Source organism: Sturnus vulgaris, chromosome 8, assembly GCF_052056855.1.
Source record: "Sturnus vulgaris isolate bStuVul1 chromosome 8, bStuVul1.hap1, whole genome shotgun sequence".
NCBI lineage: Eukaryota > Metazoa > Chordata > Aves > Passeriformes > Sturnidae > Sturnus > Sturnus vulgaris.
Window position 1 is genome coordinate 26182018 of NC_142250.1, and position 27107 is coordinate 26209124.

At 43.1% G+C, this 27107-nt stretch overlaps 1 protein-coding gene across 4 annotated transcripts in view; it reads left to right on the forward strand.

The window, feature by feature from the left end:
• Positions 1–27107, forward strand: part of NEURL1 (neuralized E3 ubiquitin protein ligase 1) — a 145123-nt gene that overhangs the window by 53088 nt on the left and 64928 nt on the right. For 2 of the 4 annotated variants that reach the window (XM_014883805.2, XM_088169290.1), the window contains exon 1: positions 8681–8758. The exons of 1 other annotated variant lie outside the window; for it this stretch is intronic. In XM_014883805.2, the coding sequence (XP_014739291.1) occupies positions 8725–8758 (34 nt within the window). In that variant the 5' untranslated portion in view covers positions 8681–8724. Of the gene's footprint in view, positions 1–7567; positions 7673–8680; positions 8759–27107 lie in introns of those variants that run through there. One more of the 4 variants, XM_014883806.2, reaches the window with a different exon arrangement.

Here is a 27107-nt window from a genome sequence, read left to right on the forward strand (position 1 = left end):
TGTGTGGGCACATGCCCAGCCAGCCCAGCAGCCCCTGAAATGACAACAATTGCCTGGCTGGTTAAGGAGCCTCCAGGCAGGCAGCAAAGCTTGTCCTCAGCTCTTTTTAAGAAAAACTAACAAGAAAAGTGGCTAATCCAACCCCACCTTGTAAAAACTGATATTTTTAACTGGTGCTTGGTGCTGGAAGAAGGTTGAAAAGAAGCTCGATGTTCCTATTCAAAGGTGCCTGTGTGTTGGGAAGAAATACCAGCCTTTCCCCCTTATTTTTGTGAGGGCTGATTTGTGAGAATGCAGGCTTGGGATCCATCACCATTCCCTTTGGTTCATGGTAAAAGGAAAAGAGATTTGATTGTTCCTTCCAGATAAAAATACATAGGAGTCTTCTAGGCCAGAAAACGACTTTTTTTTCCCCTTTTTTTTTTCCTTTTTTTTGTTGTTATTTGAGCTTGCCAGATTGGTCTGCTCTCTGCTCTCCAAGTGTGTGGGCGGCACAGAAGAGGTTGCTGAGACAAAGAATTGGGGGAGGGAGGAAGAAGTGCAAAAGACCTTTGGATTGGAGGCATGGTGTATGGGAGGAGAGGCACAATGGCAGGAGCAGGGTTTGGTTTGTGGAAGTTTGCGGCAGATCAGAAGAAGCTGTGGTAGGTCAGAGACACTCAGTCTAGATGCTGCAGTGGTGAATATATTAGCATGGTTTAGATCCTAGGGATGTGGACATTTTTCTGTGTTTGGTAATATGAGTCTCACGTCCTGCTCTGATCCCTTCTCCTGGAAATGGAGATGTGGGATGGAGAAGTGACTGGAGGGAAACATAATCATTGCTACTTAGTACAATATCTGCCCTTTATGTTCATCTGCCTTGTGCTTTGATAAAGTAACTATAAAACAAGTGGCATTTGGTGAAGGTAAAGCTGTGATTTTTTTGGACTGATTAAGTCCTGTTTTCCTGAGCTGAAGAACCGAATCTTTTTTTCATTCCAATAATAGCTGCCCCGAGTCTACTGCATCTGGCTTGTGACCTTTCATGATACTTCTGAGAGACTGAGTTAGAGTCCAAATGTCTTTTATTCTGAATTATAGAAGAAATAAGTGAAAGGACATAACAAGGGAGGAAGGCTAAATTTTGGGTAAAACGTGAAAGGCCACAAAGAGTCTAGGATGGGGAGGTACAAAACATCAGTATCTGGTGAGGGAGAGCAGAAGACCAGAGAACAGTGAGTAAAAGATGAACAGAAGGAGTGGGAAGGGGCAACACCTGAAACAGGCATGACAGGATTGGTTTGGTATTTGCACCAGCAGGATTCCTCTTACCAGGGCTGGAAAATTCACCCTTGCCATGCACTTTGTCCTTGCAGTGTTTGACCTCCAGCTCCTTTGGTTCCCTGGAGATAAATGTAAAAGAGCTTGGGAAAGCAGCTCTTTATGGGAAAGGTCTGTAAATAAGTCACATTTCCTCTGAGATGGCCCTGTAGCAGGAGACAGGGAAGTTATTGGCGTGGAAAGGTGTTGGATCCCAGAAATCTGGAGTTTTTGAGCTTTCTGTGCTTCCAGGTACAGACCCCCTGGAAAACACTGCTCTAGACCTAAAACCTTGGAAAAGGCTTGTAATGTGTGTATTTTCTCTAAGTGCTGGGTTTTAAATTTGAAGTTTTTATAGTATAGTAGTGAATATAAAACGAAATGAAAAATGTTAGGTAGTGTCTTTTTCTTTGTTCATCTTCTTCCATCTTCTTCACGGAACTCAGGTAGTAGCCTTTAGTCAGTCAGTCAAATGTCACTCTAAAGGTCGTAAAAATCTATTATTAGGTTAAAAAGATAAATAATATAAGTGTTAAACTTTTATTTGTTTGTTTAACTTTAAAAGACCTTAAAGCAAACCCAGCTGTAACCGTTTTTCCTACTTCTAACAAAAAATTAAAAGTGCTATCATACTTTCTGTAGTTTCTAATAAAATATAATAAACATCCAAGCCCAAACACGAAAATCGCCTCAATCTATTAATCCGAGCTCTAAAAGAAAACAAACTAAACTAATAACAAACCACTAATAAGTAGTGCAAAGCCCAGCATACACCCCCACAGAAAGGGATGCATGAGGAGCCATTCCTGGATGAGCATTCACTGACTGTCCTCTCTGATCCCAGGGGCCTTTCAAAGCCCAGGCTAAAACTTTCTGTGGGCACACACAGTGGGGGACATTGTCACAGACATATGGTGTGAGCCTGCCTGCCCACCTTGCCAGCCCAAAAGGTTTCTTTTGGATCCTGCTGCCCTTCACTGTCTTCTCTGGAGGACTTTCAGCAGGGTAATAAAAAGGGCTAATATTTACATCACAAACATACAGTGCCCTTGCTTGGTTACAAACATCCCTGCATGTAAGTGAAAGGCTTTTCTCGGAAAAGGTGGCACAGGAAACAGAGAGGTTATTTACGCTTATCATTGTGTCTGCTAAGAAAAATCTTTAGAAATTGCATTTCTTTGACAAGGGAACGTTATTAAGATTACAAACTCAGGCTCTCAAAAGCTATCATGTGGTGAAGTGGAAGTTGTCTATGTGACCTTGGTGCCGGGGCTTTCTGATTACCTTGTTTAATTTGCCTCTTTGGTTTCACAGAGTCCTTCCCTTTGCCCTTTCCAGAGGGCACTGAATGAAGATTGAGTGAATTAACCTGTTGCTTGAAAAGGTCCTCATGTAAATCTTTGAAAAAACTCAAAATGTGCTTCTTTAGCTCAGGCAGAGAGGCATCACCTCTCCCTACAGGAATATTGTGAAAATGAATGCAATGTTTGCTCTGCAGTCACATGTTCAAGCAAAAATGCCATAAAAATGCTGTTGATTGCAGGTGGTAATTCAGTTTTTCAATGCAAAATTTGGATGTTGCCTGTGATAAAGTATGAAAGAGCTACTTATATAATATAAAAGTATATCTATTATACCAGTATTTCGTGAAACTTTGTGTGGAAAGACATTATACTTGTGTTGCTAAAGTCTGCCATAGTGCCTTATCACGTGATACTGTTCAAAGTTTCCAAATATTTAATAGCCACAGAACTGGGCTTGAAATAACACACTTATTAGTCCTCCCATGTTGTCACTGTGCCGTACCTCCAGCTGAAGTAAAAATAAAGATATTCTCATGAGATTAAAGAAAATATTTGCTTGAAGATAGAAACTTTAGTTTTTTCTCTAGTTCTGGAAATATAAGTCAACTTCATTCAGGTGAGTGTTATAAATCAGCACTTCTCTGGTTTTTAAAATTAGAGTTTTTCTTCTGGTGACATGTTTTTATATTCATTTTCCATTATATTTGGAAAAGCCTAAGATTCTTTTGAATCTTGTTGTGCTTGAAGAGGTAATGTGAAATGGCAGGGAGAGGCAAAGCTATTAATTTAGCATGGAAATGAAGGTCAGAGCTGGAGGCATTTGAAGGCCTAGTTGGTGTCATGCACAGCATGATACTTGCCCTCAGGAATGGGCTTCTGGCAGATTCCAGGGGACCTTGCCCTAGACAGTTTTTCTGTATCATTTAAAAGCTCCTGGTTAGCTCAGTGCAATGTTTTATTGCCAGGCACATCTTACATTGAATTCTGTGATTCTGAGTCCTTGCTTCATCTTAGTTTCCCACAGGGTTTTCTCAATGTATTATCCCAAAAGTATTCAAGGATGAGGGAGCACTCTTGGCTTCTGGGGCATTAATTTCTTTCCTGACCCCTTCATGCACCGAGCCACTCTGTTTAAAGATGAACTCCCCATCCAGCGGGGCTTGTGAGCCTCTACATGCTGATGGAAAAATGTTGTTCAGTTTGGCCTGAGGTCAGTTCAGTTCCTTTCTGTAGAAATCCTTCTTCTTGCTCATCTTTCTGTCCCTCTCCAACACTGCTGTTTCTTCACTCCTGCAGTCAGTCAGGCAGGGAGGTTATGATAAAACACTGAGTGCTGGCAGTGTCAGGGTTAAGACTTGGATGTCCTGTGGCAGCTTTGGCTTTACATAAGCAGGGGTGACAGCCCTTGAGCAGTGGCAGAGAGCCTCTGGCTCTCCTTCACCGAATCACTCCACAACCTGGACGTCCATTACAACACCTCCCTGATGTCTTTATTGCCCTGCCAGCCACAGCATTTACCACTGTGCTGCTGCAGCTCCCGTCACTAAAGCAAACACAGCTGATGTCTCATTTAAGCTCATCGCAAATGGGGGTGGTTAGTCAGCCTAAAGATTTTTTTCCCTGTTCTTAAATTCCCCTTCCTGCTGTGCCTGCAGAGAATTGTGTTGGGATAATTGAGCCACCTGGGTTAGTAGTTGCTGTGCTGTAGTTTGTAGGTATGAGTCGTGATTTTGATTTTAAGAATTTAAGCCAGAATTTTGAATTTCCTTTGACTTACACTGAGATTTGGCTTTCATCCAGAGCTGCAGCTTTATAATAATGCTTAATAATGACATAAGTAATTATATTCCCAAATGCCTGCATAAATGTCAACTTATCAGCATATTGCTTGCTGCAGCAGCATCTGTGACTTGGCATTGCAGATAAAGGGTTGAAGGTGAAGACATACCTTTTGTCTAAGTCACCTCCCTTAATGGCAGTAAATTAAATTTAAAAGAATGCATAGAAGGCAAGGTTTCCTAGCTGTTTCTTGTGCATTTTGGTGAGACATTTTTTCTTTGATGCTTTCCTGCTGAGAACATAATTTTTACTCTGAAGTTACAGTGGCAGAGGTTCCTGAAGGAAATCTGTTTTCTGTACAGGTGAAGTTTCCCCCTAGTAGCAGTCAGAGACTCATACTAAAAAAAGACCTAAGAATGTATTCCCATAAATTATCCCATCTTCCTAGATGAACTCACCTGAGAGCTACGGCATTAAGCCATAAAGGGGAATTTCTAGTCAATCTCTTTCTTACCATAGAGTCAAGTGTAAGTGGTAATAGAGAAACTGATTACAGCTTTTAAACCTAAAAGTCATTAAGAGAAGATTCCATTTACCTGATGAATATTAGATTGATTTCCAGAATTCCCACCTTTTACCCATGCTGATATTCAAGGAAACTTTTTGGACTGTTTCTTGGCTGGATGTGTCTACCTGCAGCACTGTTAAAGGAGATGAAACCCCCATCAAGTGAGGTTTTATTTCTTGTTTTGTCTCGCTAATGAAGTGTAAACTCTAGCTCTCCATAGAGCCAAAGTCAGTTCCAAAGGACTTCTAGTTGCATGAGGTTTGCAGGAGCTGGATTTTTATTTTCTTGGCGTGGCCTATGCATAAGTATCATCTTATCCTTGATCTCCCTGAGTTGGAGTTTTGATCCTTTTCTTCTTTTCTCTTTGTATCTTTTTCTGTGTCTCCTCCTGTGCAAGACAGGTCTCTGCAGAGCTGGTTCTCCCTGCTGTGGTTCCCTGCAGGTATCTCTTCTGCTTTCTCTCGGTCAGGATTGAATGGGCTGTTTGGCTGTGTTGAGATATCTTTTCCCAGACCATGATGGTTCTTTGACATCCTCCTTGCTGATCTGCCAGTCTTCTTACCAGCACACTAGGAAAGCAATGCAGATAGTCATAACCCTTCCTGGCCACCCTGCCTGGTACCCAGGGCTAGGGATTTTATCCTGGGAGGGCTGGGAGAGGTGCCCCATTGTCTGCTCAAGGCTGCTTGGAAAGATCCAAGGTTTTAGCTAATACACGGCTTGATGACCGTGAATCTATTTTCAGCAGTGCTCTGCAGCCTCAGCATCCTACTCTTGTGGTTAATAAGTATATTTAGCAAGATCAGACACTGCCTCAAAATACTCTTGCAGCAGATTCCTCCTGCCTTGGACAGCAACGCTGCTGCTTGGCCGGAGTTTGCTGGATGCAGTTCATGAATGGAAATGGATTTCGGGGCTGGGTTTTTGTTGGGTCCAACCTAGTACCTTTGTCAGTGATTTAGAAGGGAGTGCAAATGGTGATGTTATTGATTTTTATACTTGATGCCAAAATGGGAGGCCTTATCCTTATTGACAAGGGCAAAGAAACACCCCAAGGGGACCTGGAGTGTATTGACAGAGAACTGTAAAAAGGAACAGGGCAATAGGCAGGTTTTCACTTTGTCTAGAAGAAATCCTGAAACATGAAAGACTGAGGCGTAATTTGGAATAGATAAAGGTCTGCAATGGGTTTGGGGTGACCAGAACAAATGAGCAGTAAATTTAAGTGTGATGTGTCTGTGAAGGAAAGATTTGCCATATGGCAAATAATCTTCAAGGAATTATCACAGAACAGGGCAGGCAGGCCATTCTACTGTTGTGGATGGCTCTGAGGGTCTGTGTCCCCCAGGAGCTGCTCCACAGCACTGGGAGAAGCTCGGGGGGGGGAGAAGATGCTGGATTCTTTTAGAAAAAAATTCCCGATTTTAAAATCAATTGAAATTGCTTATAATTTTCTGCCAAACAGGATGACTCATTCTGGCAGTCTGCCCTCTCCACCCTCCCCTTCAGACAAACAAACAAAGCCAATAAGTTGCAAAAAATAAAATAATCAGAGAATATAGCAATTCACAGTTTTCCTTTTGGTATATTCAAAACAAAGGGCTTATTTTTTTTATTTTTTTTAAGGACATCATTTCAGAGCTGGATTGAATGACCATAACTTGAAAAAATGAGGTAAAAATAACTCTGAAAATAAAATGCTTCATTTTGAGTTAAAGAAACATTTTGTTCAGTGAGACGCACAAAGCACTCATTTTTGGGCCAACATGAAATTGTATTTTTTTTCTAGCAATCTCTTGGTTGAGGCAGTGAACCAAGAAGTCAATTATTCACAGAGCTGTAGCGAGATTAAGGTAAGGATGGAAAGCAGAGCTGAAATGAGAAACTGAGGGAGAAAACTTGGGATTGAATGTCCAAGTCAATCTTCATTTCTCCAAGTAAAACGTGGTATTTGATGTTGTAAATTTCTGGACCCTTTGCCATTAGCCTGAGAGGGTGAGGTGCCCCTCAGAAGGTGAAATCAGCAGTACCTTGTGGCATCTATGGGTCCCCAGAAGCCAGGGAGCAGAGCAGGGTGCTGTGATGGGTTGGTGTGACCTGAGAGATGTCCTGCACCCATTGGGGTCTAGGGGCCACACCATGGTGCTCCTGGGGACAAGTCCTCACCCCACTTGCTGCTGCTGTAAATGCAGCATCATCTGGGGAGGGAAAAAAAAAAGAAGGAGAAAAAAAGCAAGATTCTTCTGCCAAGAAGCTGCCATGAGCTCTGCAGAGTGTGACTTTGGGCAGGGATGAGCAGAGTGCTGAGGAAGAGCTGCTGCTTGGCTCTGGGGTCCGGGTGCACGTCCCGGCTGGGCAGGTGGGAGCAGTGGGTGAGCCGGCAGTGGTGACTGGATGGAGGGCTGGGGAGAGGCTCCTCTTGCAGGTTAAAAATGCTGGACACAGCTTTCCTCAAGCATTCAGCACTAGTGCAAACACTCTGACTATGCTTTTTGGCTTGGGCTTTTTTTGCGCTGCCTTTTTTTTTTTTTTCCTTCCTTTTCTTTTTGTTGGTGGTTTTTTGTATTTTTTTTTTTTTCCTCCAGAAGTGCTGAGACCTCAGCACACAGACGTCCTAAGCAAATAATCCTTACAACACAGGCAAGAGAAAAATCTTATTTCCCTTTTTTCCGGTGGCAGAATCGAGGCAGTGGGATGGCAGGATTTGCCCAACACCATGGTAAGAGTTGGGAGGCAGGGCTGCACTCGCGGCTGCACAAGTTTGACTCCCGCTCCTTTGCAGAGAGAAAGCGACTGCGGCGCAGCATAAAGATGCATGAACTAGTTTTAAACGAGCCAGTTGGGATCTGCTGGGGCTGGCTGTGGCAGCTCGGTGCCTGCTGTGTTAATTTACCCATGGAGCAGTGGACGGGAGAGATGCAGGGAGAGGAGTGAGTGTGCAGGGGCGTGCGGTGCTGGAGATGGAGAGGAGGGAACGAGCAATCTCCTGCACGAACTGCGGGATGCAGAGAGCAACCGAGGGACCATCCCTGGCTGCGGTCCCCTGCGCACCTCCTTGCACCGCTCTCGGCATCCCCCTGCTTTTTCTAACGCTGGCCATTATCCATCAGCAGAGGTAATGAGCTGGAGCGCAGGAAGCATTGTATCTGGGCTGAGCATGCGAGCCCCGCACAAAAGAGTTTACGGGGGGTAATGTTTTTATTATTTAGGTCTGTGGCGAACCATTCTGCGTTTAGAGCTATTAAATAATTAAAAATTAACCTGCAAAGGAGGCTTGAAGACTGGTGTGGTGATGTCTGGTAATAAATTTTGTTTAACTTTTCTTTTCCCCCATTCTAATTTATTCTAGGGTTTTGCAGTGGGAAGCTAAAAGTTTCACATGGGCCAGAGCGCTTTGGTGTTATAAATGAGTTCTTAATTTTTATTTTATTTTATTTTATTTTTCTCCCGTGGAATCAGCGGTGCCTCCCGCTTTGTTCTTTAGCGTTGCCGGGGCTCCGGGTACCGCCGGCTTTGAGCCCGGCCAGCGCCGCGCGTGGATGCCTTTGAGCGGCGGGACCGCGCTGTGTGCGTGGGGAGGGGGGACACGCCGCATCGGTGAAACGCCGGCAGCTATTTCAGGAAGCCGAGAAGTCTCCTCCTTCTTATGTAAATAAAGATGACAGCTCGGAGCGGCGGCGGTGGGCGGAGGCTGCCGGCGCGGGGCAGCCGGGTCCCGCGTGGGCCGGGGACTGCGGAGCCGAGCCGGAGCCGGGCGGGGGCTGCGCCGACATGGGGGGGCAGGTGACGAGAAACCTGCTCTACGGTAAGGAGCGAACGCCCCGCCGCCGCGGGAAAGGTGCGGCGGGGGATGCCGGGGATGCGGGCTCTGCCCGGCTCGTCCTCCCGGAGCATCCCGCTCCAGGAGCGGGGCTGGCCAGGGAGAAAGCCCGGGCTGGGACGGGGCTGCGCCACGGGGATAAGGCGAGATACCTGCTCTGGCAGCGCTGACCGGCTGGCTGTGAGGTGTGAGGGTAGATGGAAAAGTGGCAGTGTCCGTGTCTGACAGCCCCGCCGGGAGACACCAGCCCCCATGGGCAAGGTTACTGCCCGGCAGCTGAGCGGGCTCTCAGAACACTCACCTTATTTCTCCTTTCCACCAGCGGTTTCTCCTTAGCTGAATTGATAAGGTTTGGAATGGGATTGTTGGTGTGAAGCTGAGGCTGTTGAGTGAAGCCCTCTCCTTGGGTTTGTTGGGAGATGTGCAGCGGGGCGAGGGAGGAGCTGGAGAGGGACTGGAATACCCTGCATAGGCCAGCGTTAAACGTGAATCTATGGACAGCGTGCGGTATGTGAGCCATGTCCCTGCCTGCACAAATCTCGTGCAATAAATACTTCTGTGAGAATATTGCAGTCCTTCGTTTTCAACTTGTATTTAGCTTTGAAATGTTCTGTGTGTTTTAGTAAGTGTGCTGCATGCTCAGTGAGGTGTGAATGGGATTTTCAGAGACCCTTGTCACAATAGTAAACATGGTTATGAAAGACACAGGTAAAGTGCCACGTGGGTTTGGAGTATCACATATCCTTTATTTGAATAGAGATACACGAGGTATATACATTTACACTGTGAATATTCACATTACAGCCCTGATTTTTCTCATATTTTCTACCAAGTCCAAACCCTATAGTTTAAGGAACAAATGGACATAGTTAGGAAGTAGATGACTCTCCCCAAAGATATTTAGCAAGATGATAGAGGTTTTTTTATTTATTCATTGTTTGTGTTCTGAAGTTTCAGTGGCCTGACCTTATTTCTTATTTATCCTCATGATATGCATGCAGTACGCAGAATAATTGTACCGCTGGGTCACAAAAAAAAAAAACAAAACAAAAGCTCTGGCTGTTGTCTTGTGATTGCAAGTGCCTTTTTGTTGTGATTGTAAATGCCTTTTTCCCTCTGAAGCATTATTTGAATGAATTAAAAAAAAAAGTCAATGAAAGAATAGAAAATATATATGTTTCCTGTGTGTGCCAGGGTCTTGGCATTCCTGCTGGGGCCTTCTCCTGCCTGCAGCTGGCAGCGCACTGCACAGTAATCTTGCGACTTCTGCCTTTCAGCAATTCTACTCCAGCAAGCATGCTTCTCTAATTTTTATTTGTCGGGAGATGGAGACTAATGAGGTGATGTGGGTAATTAACTCAAATTTTCCTCTTCAAACAGAGGGGCTTCAGGCTGTGTTATATACAAAGGTGATGCACTGCTCTATTCAGCACAGTGATACTTGAAAAAAATTAGAGATTACATTAAAAAAAATATTGTGCTACAAAGGCACAGTAACAAAAATAGACTACATCTGCACTTGTGGCTTGTCTGTGGCTACTCTTCCTCCAGTTCCATCTTTCCGTTGAATATTTGTGTTTCAAAATAGCTGAGGAAAGAGAACAGAATCTGTATCCATTTCTCATAAGTTTAATTGAAAGTGAATGTAACGATACAGAAAATAATTGTATTAATGGCCTTGGGATTGACAATCTTTGTTTTAGATAGCACAGGTAATTAACCGATGTCCTCCAGACATTTCTGGTGACCTCTCCGTGTTGCAAGGATCAGCTGGGATTTTTACAAGCACCTAACTGTTCACTGAAAATTAGCTCAGGTGGGGATATGCTGCACATGCTCTGCTGAGCTGGTTCTGGGAAGACAGCAGGTTTCCCTAAGACACGTGCCCAGAGCTGGGTGCTGGGTCCCTGCCTCTGCCTGGGCACACCCTGACCTTGCCAGGGTCATAAAAGTAAATTGAGATAAAAGCACCTGAGGTGGCATGCTTGAAGGAGGCATTCTGTCAAATACACCATAAAATCAGGTTGTTGGTTTTAAAACACTGTGGGTGCCCTGATGTAAGAACAGAGGTTGGGTGTTGGCTGACACCCAGCTGAATGTGAGCCAGCAGTGTGGCCAGACTAATGGCATCCTGGCCTTTATCTGCAGTAGTGTGGCCAGCAGGACCAGGGCAGGGATTTTCCCCCTGTGCTGGGCACAGGCAAGGCTGCACCTCGAGACCTGTGTCCAGTTCTGGGCTCCTCAGTCCACGAAGGACATTGAGGTAATCAAGTGAGTCCAGAGAAGGGCCACAGGGCTGTTGGAAGATCTGAAGAGTAAATCATATGAGGAGGAGCTCAGGGAGCTGGGGTTGTTTAGCCTAGAAAAAAGGAAGCTCGGGGGAGACCTTACCACTCTCTACAACTGCCTGAGAGTTTAGCAAGGTGGAGACAGCCTATTCTCCCAAGTAGCAAGGGATAAGGACAAGAGGAAATGATTTCAAGTTGTGCCAGCAGAGGTTTTGATGGGATATTAGAAAAATATTCTTTGATAGGGCAGTCAGGCATTGGAACAGGCTGCCCACGGAAGTGGTGGAATCACTGTCCCTGGAAGTATTCAGAAAGCATGTAGGTGTGGTGCTTAGGGACATGGTTTAGTGGTGGACTTGGCAGGGCTGGTTAGGAGTTGGTCTTGGTTATCTTAGTGGTCTTTTCCAGTTTTAATGATTCTATACAGTAGTTAAATGCAGCCCCACACAAACCGTGGTGAAGAACACCTGGCATCGTTTTACCCCCTTTCACTTGCAAATCTGCTTTCAAACAGCAAAGATACACAGCAATCCTGCTGGATGGAGGAGACTCAACATCCTTTGGCTCAAGAAAAGCCATGGGTGGGTGACATGTCATGCATGGGGTTGCATGACCATGATAGTGACCCTGGATGTCCCTGGACCTGCACTGATGCTTGGGTCTACTTGGGTCTCTCTGTCTTTCCCATAGATACATGGCTGCAGAGCCATGCTCAACTGCCCTAATGGTGGAGTTGGTGGGTGCTGAATGGGCTCTCAGTCACCTGAAGGAAAGTTTCCCACCTGATGGCAGTGGGAGGAAAAATAAGCTTTTAGGTGGCATCACTAAAACACCAGCTACCTGAGCTTCCTTACAGAGGTCCACTTCTGACTTTATTCCTCACTACCAAACAAACCCTAATGGCTTGTACTATGAAAAGCAGCACCATTTTTTTTGAAAGGAGTCATCTGATGGCTTGAGATGTTGAGTCATGGGACTATTCTCTGTGCAGTGCTGAAACCCACTCAGGCAGTCTCCATCTATGTCCCTTTGCCTGGCACTGTGACTGTCTCTGTTCCTCTTTTCCATTCCCTCTTGCTTTCCCACCACCCTCTGTAGAAGTCCTCGTGGTGTTTTCCAGAGCCGTCTATGCAGCAAGAAGAGAAGTTGAAATAGGAGGTTCAAAGGTAACACAGCCTTGATGGGCAGGATGTTTACTTGCTATTTAAAATGTAATAGCTATATGTGCAGTGCTTAACACTATTTTAAACAGGAAATGTTGATACGGTTCCTTGTGATTCACAGAAAGCTGGTTTCTACAAGAATGAATGTATACTACAGTATTCCTATAACAGAATCAGGGTTTATTAAATAATTATATTGAACTATTTGCTAGCTAATCATGCTTGAAATAAATGTCTAATAGATGCTTATGTCATAATACCTGTGTTCTTCATATGTGTTTGATACAACTTTCATCTGCTGCAGTAGTTTTTCATGCCTCTGTATGGTCACGAGTGTGCTGCTATTTATACAAGATCCTATTCTTGATTTTAGGGGCCAAATCTAGGAGATTCAGTCTAAGGAAAAAATCCCCAAATACTGGGTATTTTTAATGTCTCTTTCACTAAGAACCAAACAAACACAAAGTGATGGTTTAGCCAAGGAAGCTGCTGCACTGTATGGGAGAGGGATTCAGTGGATGTGGGTGTGCAGAGATTAGTGATGACACATACACATCTCGTCAGAGGGGTTTGGACTAGCTACAGTGTACACTAGGTTAGTCCATGTGTGGGTTAGTCCACGTGCAGGGGATAAGTGAATCTGCATATCTGCAGATTTGCTCAATAACTCTCCCTACTACCACTCATAATTACTGATAAATCATTTGTTGCAGGGCTTTGTTTCACTTTCACTTTAATTACTCACATCACTGGCATTCATCAGAGTTTTGGTGTGGAATCATTTTTACAAGGAGCAGGGGAAAAGGTATCTTGTGCCACGTTTTTCAAACTGTAATTGTATGGTATCAATATAATTGCAAAGAAGTCCCAGGTGAGAGTATGTCTGGTCTTTATCCCAGGAGGTGGTGCTGATTGACAGGTGTGATTCTCAGTTGGAATGGCTGAGTTTTTTAGCTGCTTGTGGAAGGTGCTCTGTAAGTTGTGAATACAACATAAATAATAGTTCGTGTGTCTTTGTGTGGTATGTGCAGAGAATCACATAAGTGTTATGCATGACCAGATTTATACCACCCATAGGTCTGGTGAGCAATGCAGCCACATTTACGTGCTGCAAATGGAAGAAGGAAGCAGGAATTGGGTTATAGCAGGACTTTGTTCACACTGCATGGCAGTGGACTTCTGTGTGGCTATCTGTATTCATTTCTCATTTCATCAGGATCTCATTTTCCATGGACTTTCCTTTCCTTCCTGGCTGGTGATTTATTCCTGTACAAAAGAGTGTGAAGCCCTGACATGATCCTTCCTCCACATTTTGTTCTCCTGGAAAACAATTTCTGGGTCTTATTCACACATGTTGGTGGGAGATCTGGGACATTCGGGTGCTGTGTGGAAGCCTCAGCCCCCTGACAGCTGCTGAGCAGCAGCTGAAGGGCTTTGGGGAAGAACAGAGTGTGGAGGCTATTTCCCTAATGAAAAATGGCTATGGTATACAACTTCTTTCACTCTTACTTTGCACTATAGAGCTCTATTTTTCTCCTTCTCTGAGAATTCCTTGTAGGGTGGTAAATGGTGTGTCTCCATGCACGTGCTGAAATCAGCCCCATGCTTCATTTCTCGCTGTCTATTCATTGCCTATACTGCAATAACCATTCTAATTACTACAATTTACCCTTGCAGTTAATGTCACTAAACAGCGTTGTTCTCTAACACACACATATGTATTCTAATTTAATAATTTCCATCTTCTTACACCTAATTAAAACTGTGAATATCCCAGAAGAAATGAGAAACATCAACACCAAAAAAACCAAAGACTTATAATACCAATTGCTAGTGAGATTTCTGTGTTGATTTATATTCAAATAATCTCTGAGTTATTGCCTAGATTTTGGGATAACTTGTCATTTGATGGGGTGACTGGTGATTATATCAGACTCACTAAGGGATGAACATCTTCTGTATCCTTCAGACAGTTGCTTGTTGAGAACTAATACAGGACTGAGGACTGGCTCCTTCTGCTTTCAGCACAATTGCTATAGACCCCTGAAAGTAAAATATTCTGTGTATGAGAAGTTAATCCTGTTCACGGTTGGATTAAGACCTTGGGCTGGGTGCCAAAACAGTGTTGGCATTTATTGAAAGTGGAACTTCCAGAGACTATTTCAGTGTGTGCCTCTGACCTGTGAGTCACCTGCCAGTGTCCCAAGGTGACCAATAATAGAGCGTTATCAGCTGCTGACAACACTTCTGTCGGGAAGTGTAGGATCTCTGTATTGGAGATTTTATGGGTAACCATGTTCATACTTGAAAACTGCTTTATTTATTAAGAAAGGCAAATGAGTTTTTCATTAGCCATGGCAGTTTTTGAGTGTAGGGATCTGGCTCCAATGGTGAAAGCAAAGACTGTTCCTATTTTCATTTTGTCCTTTGCTTTCATGGCATTTTCTCATTAGCTTTTCTGTCAGCTTTGATGCTCTGTTCTGATGGGACCTTGGGACTGAATGTTGTTTGTCAGATTTTGTTGTCTTATTTGTCTCCTCTTGGACTGTTCCTTTCCCTCCTCTGTGTGAATGCATTCTTAGCTCTGATCCTTCTTAACCTCTTCCTTACTTCTCCGCTTTCTTAAGAATTATGGGTGATATATTAATCTATCATTTGATTAATTTAGAGGCAGCAGGTGTATCTTCAGGAAGGTTTGTAGGATCTACTGACATGTTCTAAGGAATCATTTGCATACTTAATCAAAGCAAGTACTCCCACACCCTGAAAATTCATATTGTTAATAGTATAAAAGAAATTTACTAAACAAATATGGTTACTATTGCAGACATTAGCAGGAATTAAGAAGAGGTTGTCTCTATACATATCATCTCAAAACTGATACGGCTGCTTTAGTTGCAATAAAGAACTTTGCATTAATGATATCTATATGTGCAGAGGGTTGCATCAAGAACAGTCTAAAAAATTAACCCTGAAGGAAAGGCAGTTTCCCGTAAAGTGAAATCAGACCAAAGGGTGGAATTAATGTTTGCTCTCAAGAGTTGTCAGGGGTCAGTGATGACACAGCAGGGTGCTGAGCTATAAGAATATGACTGTGAGCCACAAGCCTTGCAGTGCATGTACCCATGGTCATTGCACATCCTTCAGCCCCTGGGTCCCTGGGCTTTGCCCTGGGGTTGATCCCTATGATCACTGTTGTCCTTTCATTTTTCTTCTTATCTATTCCCCTGTAAATCAATGTTTGACTTCGAAAATGTATTTGAATGAATGAGTCAGAGCCACCTTCTCTGTACCCTTGTCGAGTTAGTCTCACCAGTATTTCTGTTCCTTGACTCTGTCCTTGATTGCCTCTTGAACGGACGCTGTAATTTGTTGGCATTAAAGATAACATTTAAATGACTGCAGCTGATGGTGCTGGGAAGACGAGTACTTTGGTTTATCTGAAATTTACCATGGGCCTGATAGTTGAAAGAAGGTGAGCTCAAAGTGAGACATGATAATTGATTAGATGCATGAACATACTTTCCTCATTAGACACAGTGATAGTACTTTTGTTTTAAAGAAGAGAAATAGTAAAATGGTCATATAATAAAAGCTGTATACATTCATGAACATGACACAGTTTGCTCCTGATTGCTTCTCCCCTAACAGCCAGCATCAGCAAAAATCTGAAGTTCTTGCCCTCTCCATCAAGTTAAAATAACTTTTTCATGAGAAACCTTTGTGTTCAACCAAGGCCCCTTGCTATAAAAATCAACTCCTTTTTGTGGTTCAATTTGCATCCTTTTCTGCCTATACCAGCAAACACATCCTAGTACAGAGAGGGAACATGGAGGGGTCAAGTAGCGCCTGTACCCATGGTGAGACTTTGCCCCACCACATTGTACCTCACAGGGTGGTTCTGCACAGAGGCTGTGTGATGCAGGTCCATGCCAGGTGACCTTCCCAAACATGCTGGGTCAGCTCCCAGGGCTCAGCAACTTGCTCACAGGACACTTTGATGAGGTCTGAAAAACACTTCTCTAAGGAGGATGGCTGTGACTTCTCTATAAATTTTGCCTGAATAGCAGAGGCTGATCCCATCTTTGACTGCCCTACCAAGAAAGTTCCCACTTTCTTGGGACTTGCAGATGACTCAGTGTGACTCTGAAACTGCTAGTTTTGTCTCACTTCTGGTAAAGTCTTTGGGTTACTTGCTGCAATTTCATGAAACTTTTTCTGGCTGACACTGCCAGATTTTCTCTGTGATAGGCCCTGCTGTGCAGCCACGTGGCGCCATGTGGATGCAACACTGGAAATTTTTGGCCAATAGACTTGTCAGTAAAAGCAGGACCTGCTGTGAGATACTGGGGTGGGACTGAAATTGTGTTTTTCAAGAAACTCTGAGGCTTGTGGCCTGGCTTAAGCAGAGGCCAGGCAGTGCTTGTTGAACCAGGAGGGAGTTTGAAGGAAATGTGTGCCTGTGTTTGAGCTGCTCCTTGGCAGGTCTGGGAATTGGTTGTGGGTTTTTTGACTCGGACTCCTGCAAGAGCCTGTTTGTCAGTTCCCTGCAGTGCTCCCTAGCAACTGAGCCCTTAGCTTGCTTTACGAAGTTCAAGTGATCCTCAGGCTACTGCAAGTCCCAGACCTGTGTTATCAGCAGAGGGAAGCTGTGCAGCCTTTAGCAAAGTGGATGGGTTTAATCCTGGGAGAGCTCTCCACCTGTGGAGAGGAGGTTTCTGCCTACAAAGCAGGGATGGGAAGATGCTGTGCAGAGCCCCAGGGCAATGCTCTCCCCTCTTTGCGAGAGTAGAGGGGGATTTGAGCCATAAACCACATTGTGGCACACAAAGAAGCCATTTTCATTTCAGTCTCTGCTGGAAGCACCACATGGAAAAGAAAATGTGATTGGTATGAAATGTTTACGTTTCTAGGAGCAGAGACCTCCCAAATAATTAGTATCACTTGACAAACTGCTGTTTAAAATGCAAGTGGTTTAAGTGCTGCAGCTCAACAGGCATTTGTCAGAGCTCTGGCGTAAATGCGATCCCTGCTCTGGGCTGGTTCCTGCTGTAAAGTAAAGAAGATTTCCGGTAAACATCTTTTGCTTAAGGAAAATTTCTCCATGGTTTCATCTTTTCCTTGGTTGGAAAACCTAAATGATAGAAACCGGACAAATGGCAGCTTGGTGGCAAGTGTGTTCGGGATACTGTTTTGGAATGAAATAAATCCTGGATTTTATTTTGTGTTCATCAGACCAGGCTTTTGGTTAGAAGAAAGATAGGAGTGTTTTGTTTTCTTTAGCTTTTGGGAGGAGGAGAGTAAAGGAAAGGCTTTTAGGTGGGAGTTTTGAAAGCCACAGCTTCATCTCTGATCTGCCTATCTTTAATATTCACTGAGTCAACTAAAAGTGCTTTAAATAAAACCTTACTTTTCTCTTGGGCTGTTTGAAGACTGACTCAAGACATAAGGGTTGTTAAGAATTGGTATTTTTCAATTCAAAATTAATTTCAATTCAAAAAGCTTAAAAAATGGCAGCTTATAAAGAGACAGAGATAAAAAAGAAAAAGTTTTTTAAAAAGTTTCTCTGGAAGTTGGAAATATATGGGTGCCTATAATGTACTGAAGTATCCCAGATCAAAATTACTTCTGTCTTTGCACACCAAATAGAATCAGATTACCAAATATAAAATAGAGCTTTAAGGATCTAATTGCTTTTATAAAGGCATCATTGATGATAAGAATTTCTTGCAACTTGCAAAAGGAGAATTGCTCAATTAATTTTCTCATTATCTTAAACTAGTTCAATGCCATTCTCTGTTTTATCATCTCTGAAGGATAAGAGACTATCATTTGTGCTGCCTTCTTGTTTTATGATTCTGAGTGAAGCTATGTGCTTAGAAGGAACACAAGTTTGGGAGTCCTGATGGGTGCTTGTCCTGGAAGGGATGGGCTGTGAACTGGCCACGCAGCAGGTAACAACTTTGGACCCTGGACACTGAGAAGCCAAGAGAGATAACATCCAATACAGCTATGGCGAGAAGCAAAGGAGAATAAAAGGATTATGGGAGCAACTGAGAGCTACACAGGCCTGGGAACATTGGACTTCTAGGGAGCAAGGACTTTATTTCTTAGAGGTAGCTGTGAGCAGGCGTTTCGGGTTATGTTTTATTGTTGCACCCTTGTGCGCCCCTTTTTATTTGTCCTTATATTAAAGCTTCCAGTTTCTAGCCCTTTAGTCATTCCTGTCCCTTTATTACTTATTGAGCCACTCTGCCAACACCATCCCGGGGTCGGGGTGAGCTGAACCCTGACTGGTGCTGGTCTCAGACAGATTTCACATGGAGCAGGAGCTACAGCATGGTAGGAGTTGCTGCTCTTCTTTTAATATCTCTGCACATCAGTGGCTTTGCAAAATTGGCCAAAGACACCTTGATCAAGAAACGTGGCTGTGACAAGGTTCCTGGGCAAACCTGTCTCCTTTTAGGCAGCCCAAGGCACTATTGCTTGAGCAAGGGGGGGCGATTCAATATCTTGATATTGTGTCTCAGTATCTCAACACTTGGATTTTGGATGGTTGCTGACTGTAAAATGATCTTACTCTCTTCGGCCTGTGCTATTCTATGCATGGCTCCTAGCAGTCAGGCTTAGGTAGGAGAGTGGGCAGTGCTGTCTCTCACAGTGCTCTTCACCAGAGATCCTGTAACCTTGGCTGCTTTGCTGGGAGATGTTTCTATCCTGTTAGCTGCAAAGTGGCCACCTGACCCCTCTTTACCCACTCATGAGTTATCCCAGAGAGACTTCTCTGCTCTGAGCCCTCATATAATGCAAAGCTGTTTTTGGGGTCTCCTCATCCCAAGCTGATTGCAGCTTCAGACTGACCGGTGTACAAGCAGTTGCTTGGAGATTCAGAAGCTCTTTAGCACTTGATAACTGGAATATTTTTAGATTTATTGGCTATATATGTACATGAGAGCACACACTTTCCATCTTCTCTTAATGCTGTCCTTTGGAAAATTCATGCTTTAACCCTTGTGGGCAGACTTTATCGTTTTTGTCCTTAGTGGTGTGGCACAATTTTGTGATACACACATGGCTGGTACTGCTGGCTCAGTTTGTGCAGTGGGGTGTGTAGTACTGTGTGAGCAGCTGGAATAAAGTGTGAATATGGGCAAATTACCCTTAATAGCCTCACTGTTCCAGTGGTTTTGAAGTGTACCCTCTGGAAAAAAAACCACCCCAGATTAATAGTGATTTGGGATTTGTGCAACTTCAGTTTGATAGCAAATATTTTGTGTTTTTCCTCTGTGTACAGTAGGTTCAGATTCTGAATTGAGATCTGCTTTTGGGTGCAGAAAACTAATCAGGGAAATGCTTCATGGCCCAGAGGTCTGGATTTGCAGACTCCAACAGCTGCATCTCTCTCTGCTGTCAGGAAGGCACATCTGTCAGGGATGCAGTGTGGTCCTTACTGCATTAGAATTTAGTGCTGTGGCTTAGAAAAACAGGAGCATTTATGTACTCAAAAAAAAAAAACCGAAAAAACCCAAACCCTGCAAACCCCTAAAAAAATTAAAGCTCCGCTGATCTTTCCTACCAGAAGAAATGCCCCTTATCTGAACATTGACTAAAGGATGCTACGTTTTTTTTTAAGCTAAAAAAAGCAAGGAAAATGGATGGATGAGTTGATCTCCACACTTAATTGCTCCTTGCTTTTCTGAAATAGTGTATGTGTCTTTCCACCAAGAGAATAAAGTCCCCTGAGCCCTTTAGGCTTGTTTCCAGTTCACACGTGATCTTCAAGGCAGTCACACTATAAATGTGGCTTCATCAGGAACAATGTTCTGACTCCTGTGGCATCAAATTTCTTCCTCTTTTCACTCTTATCAATAAATCAATATGCAAAAATGCCCTTCTGCGTGAATTGTAAAGCAGTGTGTTGTTCCCATTCCCAGCTGGCTTGCTTTTCTAGCCCATCTCTCTTCCTTCAGCTATTTAGAAATACAGTTTACTTTTTATCTTCTTGATGTTCCTCCCATGTCACCTGCTTTATATTACCCAGCTTCAGCAGATAGTAAATGGTCATCTGTGTCAGGAAAAGGCATGCAAGTAAAGCTGAAGCAATATAAAATTGAAAATTGAATTATTGGGAAGTTTTTTCCTGTTTGTACACACTGATGTTAAATTTCAAAGCCAGGGGTGGCAGAACTTTCTTGATGTGTTCTTACAGGAAACACTGGGGTACCTTCTCTACAAAACAACTTGAGGGGTTGGCTCTGTAACTCAAGTCATTAGAAAATAATCGTGAAAGTTTGAGAGGGTTCTGTGAGGGCTTATAATGAAAGGGCTTGGACTTCTAGTTTGAAGTGTATTTTTGCCTATGCAAATCAGAGAGGACTAGAACTAACTTCCATGTGCTGTTGTGGTGACAGAAGCAGTCATCTCCTGCTGCCCTCTGGGGCAAGGAATTGCACTAGCCATGAGTATGGAACAGCATGGTCCTGACAGATTCATTAAAATAACAGAAAATCAGATAAAACGTGCTTGCTTACAAAGTCATGTTCCTCTTGTTCCTATTTCTTTTCTTATATGGAGCCTGCAGACAGTTCTGGGCAGGACCCATCTCTTCTTTCTTTTTTTGTGATATTCAGCATGAGGTGGTGGCTAGCAGGTAGGATGACTTTTAAAGAAATAAAACAGGTCGATGTGCTCTTGTCCTCAGGCAATAAGGATTTCACACCCTTGGTCTTCTACTGGCTGACCTATGGCAGCAAATGCTAAGGAAAGTTCCTGTAGGGACTGCTGCCAAAACGTGAAGTGATAACTTCATGGGTCTGGCATGGGAATTGCTAGGAAGGATGGTGGAATATATTCACACTCGTTCTTTGAATAAGCACCAGAAATACTGTTTATTATTGTTAAAATAAACTGTAACTTTATGGTCTGACTTGCTGGTGAAGTTTCATGTTTTAATTTAGTGGTCCAAGTTCAAGTTCTGGTCTGCTAAAGAAACAGTTATTTACTGGTAGAGGGTGTTGAAACTGGTGCAAGTGATGTGCTGCAGAGCCAGATGAGAGTGGGAAAGTCAGTAATTTAGATTCCACTTGTGACTGTGGTACAGAAAGTGCAGATTAACGAAGGAATTTGTGCATAGAGGGCCAAATTCTTGTGTAAAGGGAGAAATGTTGCCCTTTCTCCTGGTTTTGCCTCAGCAGTACTTATATTATTTGCCTGGAAAAAATAATATTTTAATGGTGTAGCGGTTAACACTTCTAATGCTACTGGAGTCCACTCTGGTCTGGATAAAAGTTCTTGTTTATGATTTCTATTCGTGCATCGAAGTTGCTGGAGAGCAGGGCTGGTGCCCTGCCCTGGCTGGGAGCTTTACATCTGGGCCCTTGTTCTGGCTCTGCCAGGTGCACTGGGGGTTTAAGAGGCTGATGGTAGGAGTCAGGCATGGAGCACTGTGCTTTCATCCCAGCAATGTACCTAAAAAATGCCATTTTGATGACAAACTTTTGCCTCATTTAGTACCCAGTGCAAGTTACTTTGCAGGAATACGTTACAGATTAACTAGTGGTCTGCCAAAAGAAATCCATCTCTTGATAGCTTAGCCTTGGTTAATCACAAGGGTCTGTTGTGCTTTAGGTGACAGGGAGTTGTTTGGGTTTTTTTTAAATGAGAAGGTATGAAGCATGAGGAGAACATATCACAAACCAGGATAGTTAGTTCGAGAGATTGAAAAAAAAAAAAAAAGAATAAACCTAAGTGAGAGAGAAATGTGCCAGATAAAATGAGGCCAGTGAAGGAAGGGGAATACTTGAAAGAGAGAAGTGGCTGAGAAACTAATACTTGTGACAAGGGAGAAGGAAGAAGAAGGAGGAAGGGATGGCAAAGAAAGCAGAGAGGGAAGTTGTATGTTATGTGAGTTTTCCTCAAGGAGAAATGGACGGAGGAAGAGAGAGTGGAAAGGAAGAATTTGAAAAAAACCGTGGCTCCTATAATCCTGAAATATTTAAGAGGATGTTAAATTTGGCCAAGTAGTAAAAGTAATAGTAAATTTTGACCTGCCTGATAAGTTGCTAGCTCAAATAACTCCTTACTTTTAGAATTTATTTGCTGCCAAACAGGAAATAAAGCCAGTGGAATCAATGTCTTTTGGGTCTAGTCAGTGTGGAGCAAGACTAGAGTTTCAGGTAATTTTTCCTTTGTAAGCACCTTCATATTCCATTTCACAAGAAAATAAACCCAAAAAGCCCCCCAGCAATAAACAGCAGCCAGGTGACCCTGAGTAGATATATATCTAAAGAAGCTCCTTTTAGGACTGCTTTTGGATTTTATATTGAATGGAAATCTTTGACATTTGGGTAACTGATGCGGATGGAAATAGTTTGGAGACTGTTCCAACTAACAGCAAAGAGAGCAGTGCAATTTTCTGGTGCTGAAAAAGGGAATTTTCAATTGATCAGAAAGAAATTAAAATAGGCCAAAAAAAAAAAGACATAGAAAAGACATACTGGGTGATAGTATTTCCATAGCTACCAGTCTACAGGAAGGAAAGAGCAGTGACCTGAGTTTGGGGACATTGGCACATCACCACCAGGTAATTTTGGCAAAAGATCACTGCACCTCACAAGTTTAAATATGGATGGATCAAGGAGCTGCTCGTGGCAATCATGCTCTCTAGAGATCCTGCAAGGAAAAACAGCAGGGGACTTTCAGGAGGAAGGTGTGAAACAAGAATGGTTTGAGCACTGTGTTTTTAAGCAAGACTACACATAAAATGACCCAATTTTACAGTGTCTTGAAGTGACTCTAAATTGATGTTTTATATTAGAAAAAAGGCATACTCCAAGTGTAATTGTCATGTATGATAGAAGAAAAACTGCCTTCTGAGAGTCTTTAGAAATGGCATTGCAGCATAAAACTTCATTATATGTGGTACTGAACACAATCTTAACTCTCCAGCTGGGTAAAAGGAGATGCTCTTCCATTGCTCTACCATTCATCCCAGGTCATGTCTTTCTTAATTAGAGGTGGTCTCTGATTCGGGAGCTGTGCTAAACAAGACACAGGGTATGTAAGCATCCTCCAGCTGATCATCCAGATAAGAAGCATAATTCTTGCATAATAGATGTGCTCCACAAAATACCCTGTCTCTTTCCACTGATGCAAAGAAAAGCATCCTATTATATTGTAAATATACAGAGGGAGTAGCCTGATGTGGACTTAATTCAGCATCTTCGGTCTAGGGGCACAGATACAACTCAAAGCAAATTCAAGTGCTTGAGTTCAGAACCACAGCTTCTCTAATTTTCTTTGCATGGCTTTGTCAGTAGCCTACATCATTTCTAGCATCTCTTGGATTTTGGTTCTACAGATTCATTTGCTTGTCTCTACTGCTTTTACGTTTGCTTTCTCCTGTTCTCTATTGCTCCCACATCCTTTCTCATCCTGACAAATAAATGAAGTTTAACCTTGATAGGTTACCTCTGCTTCTGGTGAACTCTCAGTATTCAGACTTTCAAGCTATTACACTGTAGATGGAAAATGTGCCCAGGATAGACTTTCCATTAAGCTGTATTTAAATTGGAAGAGAATGCTGGCACCTCAACAAGTATTCCAGAATTAGATCCCAAAATACTGAGGCTAGCTAATCTTTTGGAAGAACAAAAACTCTTACTGATTTATATTTAGCAGAGGGAATGCATTTTAAAAACACAGCCTATATGAGGCCCCTTGAAGAAAACATCTTTTACATTGATTTGTAGTGCATGGAAATACTACGCGGCTGTAAAATATTTGCGCTTGGGCTCTGCTTTTATGTCGCTACTTTTTTTTTTTTTTTTTTCCTTTCGGTATGAACTGTCATGAACTCTCTGAGAGTGGCTGCTCTGCTGACTGTGGCTGTGCAGTGAGACGGGGCTGCCTCTGGGACAGCAGCTTTGCTGTTCGTCGTGGCTGTGATGAGCAGGAGGGGAAGGGGAAAAGCAGCAGCACCAGGGTGGGAACACGGCTTGTGATTGTGAGGCTTTGGTTCAAAGTGGGTGCAAGGTTTGTATTTGTACCCTGGGACCTGTGTAGAGAGGGATGAAGGGCTGCTGGCCCTAATCTCAGCAGCAAAACTCTAAGTTGAATGTCTAAAATGAGTGCTTGGGCTGGGTTTACATGGTTATGAATTAGGAGGAATTCTGATCTATACTGAGGAAATGAGTAACTGGGCTACAGTAGATGGGAGAGGTAAATGGCTTATCCCAACTGGGCAGTATCTGGAAAAGGAGCTATGACAAGAAGCAGGTCTGTTAATGCAGTGCGTCAGAAAAGCAAACATGACTTATAAATTCTATGTAATCTTATGGCCAATAGTATATCAGCTTATCTTTGAAAAGATAAGGATTATCAACAGGACAGAGCATGGAAAGTTCTGGGTTTATTTCTTCCTTATGTCCCACCATCTGCAGCACAGACAGATCAGCCATCACCTTGGGCAAGCTGTTTCTATTCCTCCTGAAGCATCAGATATTAGAAAAGGAGAAGATTACCAAATTGCACATTTGCAGAAGGAGGAGAAACAGAATTTTTGAAACAGCCCTAGACCATAAACCTAACTAGATTTAGATTTAACTTGCTTTCTTTTTTTAGAAGACATAAATATATTATTACATTTCTCATTAGACTGCTGACAGAGCCTACCTGATCACAGCAGTGCAAAAATGTTCTAAATCAAGAAAGGAATCTTAGATGCTTCCAGAGCATGATTTTTCACTTTGATCTTCTCATTTCCTACTGACAACATCAACCTACAATAATATTAGTAAGCCACAGTAAGAATAATAAAGATGCAGTATCACCAAGATGCAAAGAGAATAAGGTCAGAAGTGCCTCCCCGCTGTCAAAAACATAATTATTGCACATGCAAGTTGTTCTGCCTGTGCATCAGAGGAGCTGCTGGAAGCTACTGTAGGGAGGAGTGGCTGCTGCTGATGCAGGGATGTCAGTCCCCTTTCCTTGGATTTCTCTGCAGCTCCCAAGGCAATTCCTCCTGCCCAGCAACTTCCAGGGGGGCTGCTCACCCTTACCTGGCAGACAGGAGCATATGGCTGCTTACTTATGCTCTGCTGTTCTTATGTGCTTAGTGGGCTTATGGTCCACAGGGGCTCCAGGGGATTTGCATGGGGAGAGGGCAAGGAGGGACCTGCAAAGGGTGGGCTGCATCCATGGGAAGTGGAGTAGTGCCAGAGGTCTCTGTGGTGTGTCACAAGTTACAAGAGTAACTGAATTTTTGGGAATGACTGACAGATATTGAGTAAACAGTGCCTAATTAGGGACCAGGACATTCATAGTTAATGCTTATACAACATCATAACCAAGACATGAAGTTTAAAAATTAATTTATAAGGGGAAGAGATTTCTTCTCAATAGCCTTATGTGCATATAGAACTATATTCACACTTTTCTTCTTCTATTCTTCAACAAAGAAAAGGGCTTGATCAGCCTTGGTATTTTTAAAGTGCTTTCAGAGCCATCAGCTGGATTGCTCCTCCTGGAGATGGTGTGTGTGAGGGTTTGCCTCCCCAGCTGTCCTGCCCTGCTGTCCTCTCCTGCTTCTCCTGCATTTTGAGGATCTTCCTCACCTTCCTTCCCTCATCTGGCAGAGTCTTCTCTAGGCTCTGCACAGAGACATCTTCTCATTTCTCTGTGTAATTTCAACAACAAACATTAGTTCAGCCTTATCCTTCCTGCAGTCAATTAACAGATTCACTTCTCATCTGAAGTACTTAAATCTGCTTTGACCAACCTAAACTTCTGCTCTGAGTATTTTGCCTTTTTTTAAAAACAAAATATTACAAACAACTCGGGCTTATTATAACTGAAGCAGAGCTCTTATTCTCCTGTCACTCCTCAGCTCTTTTATCTACTTTTTTCAAGCTTTACAGAAGTTGCCACACTCCTGACTCACTGATAATCAGACCCTCAGCATTGTCTTCAAGCAGGCTTTTGTAAAGCCTCACATCCAGGTTCTGACCAGGGTGTCCTAAGTTGAGGTATTGAGCTGTGTTGCTAAAAAAGCCCCACTCCCAGGTGAGTGCCTGGCACTCCTGCAGGAAATGCCAGTGTGTCTCTCAGCTCATCCTAAATGCCCTCAAACACACCAGTATCATGAGTATTGCAGATCCCACTTGCATCTATCTCATCTTCAGGACACAGCCTTTCTCCTTTCCTTTTTGTTCTGAAGCTTTGAAGTCATCTCCTCTGCCCTTGACAAAGTCTTGCTGTGCTTGTATTTATTACAAAATTCACCTGTTGCACCTATTTTCCTGCCCTTTGTACTTGCTGCCACTTTTTGCGTCTTTTCCACTAATTTAATTTTTCTCTGTGAAATAAAAAATCAGCTTCTTCACTTTGAGGGCTCCACACAACTTAACCACTCCCTTCCCAACACTTGTCAGTCAGGTTTGAAAGATGGATCTGTTGCAGATCATCCTGCAAGTAACTCCAACTTCTCTTGCCTAGTTTTATACTGGGTGGGGGGAGGCTTCTCACAGATGCTGTAAAACTACCCTTGATGTCTTTCATATCTCTTACTATAAAGACAACTTAGACAGCTTTGCATTTCAAGTTAAAAATAAAAAAGACTGGTATTCTCTCCTTTCATATGCCTGTGGTTTGTCTGCACCTGCCTCTTGTCTTGTAGTTTGCAATTTAAATGGAAAATCTTATACTATGCACGAACCTACTCACTTGATACATCTTGTCACCTCTAAAATAGCACAGATGAAAATAAGTTATGATCTGGCTTTGACTTCTTTTGGAGTTTTGGATGGGAGTGCTAGATCTGACCAGCTGGCTGAGGTCCACCTCACACATATTTCCCTAATTCACTAAAGTTTAACCGAAAATGCT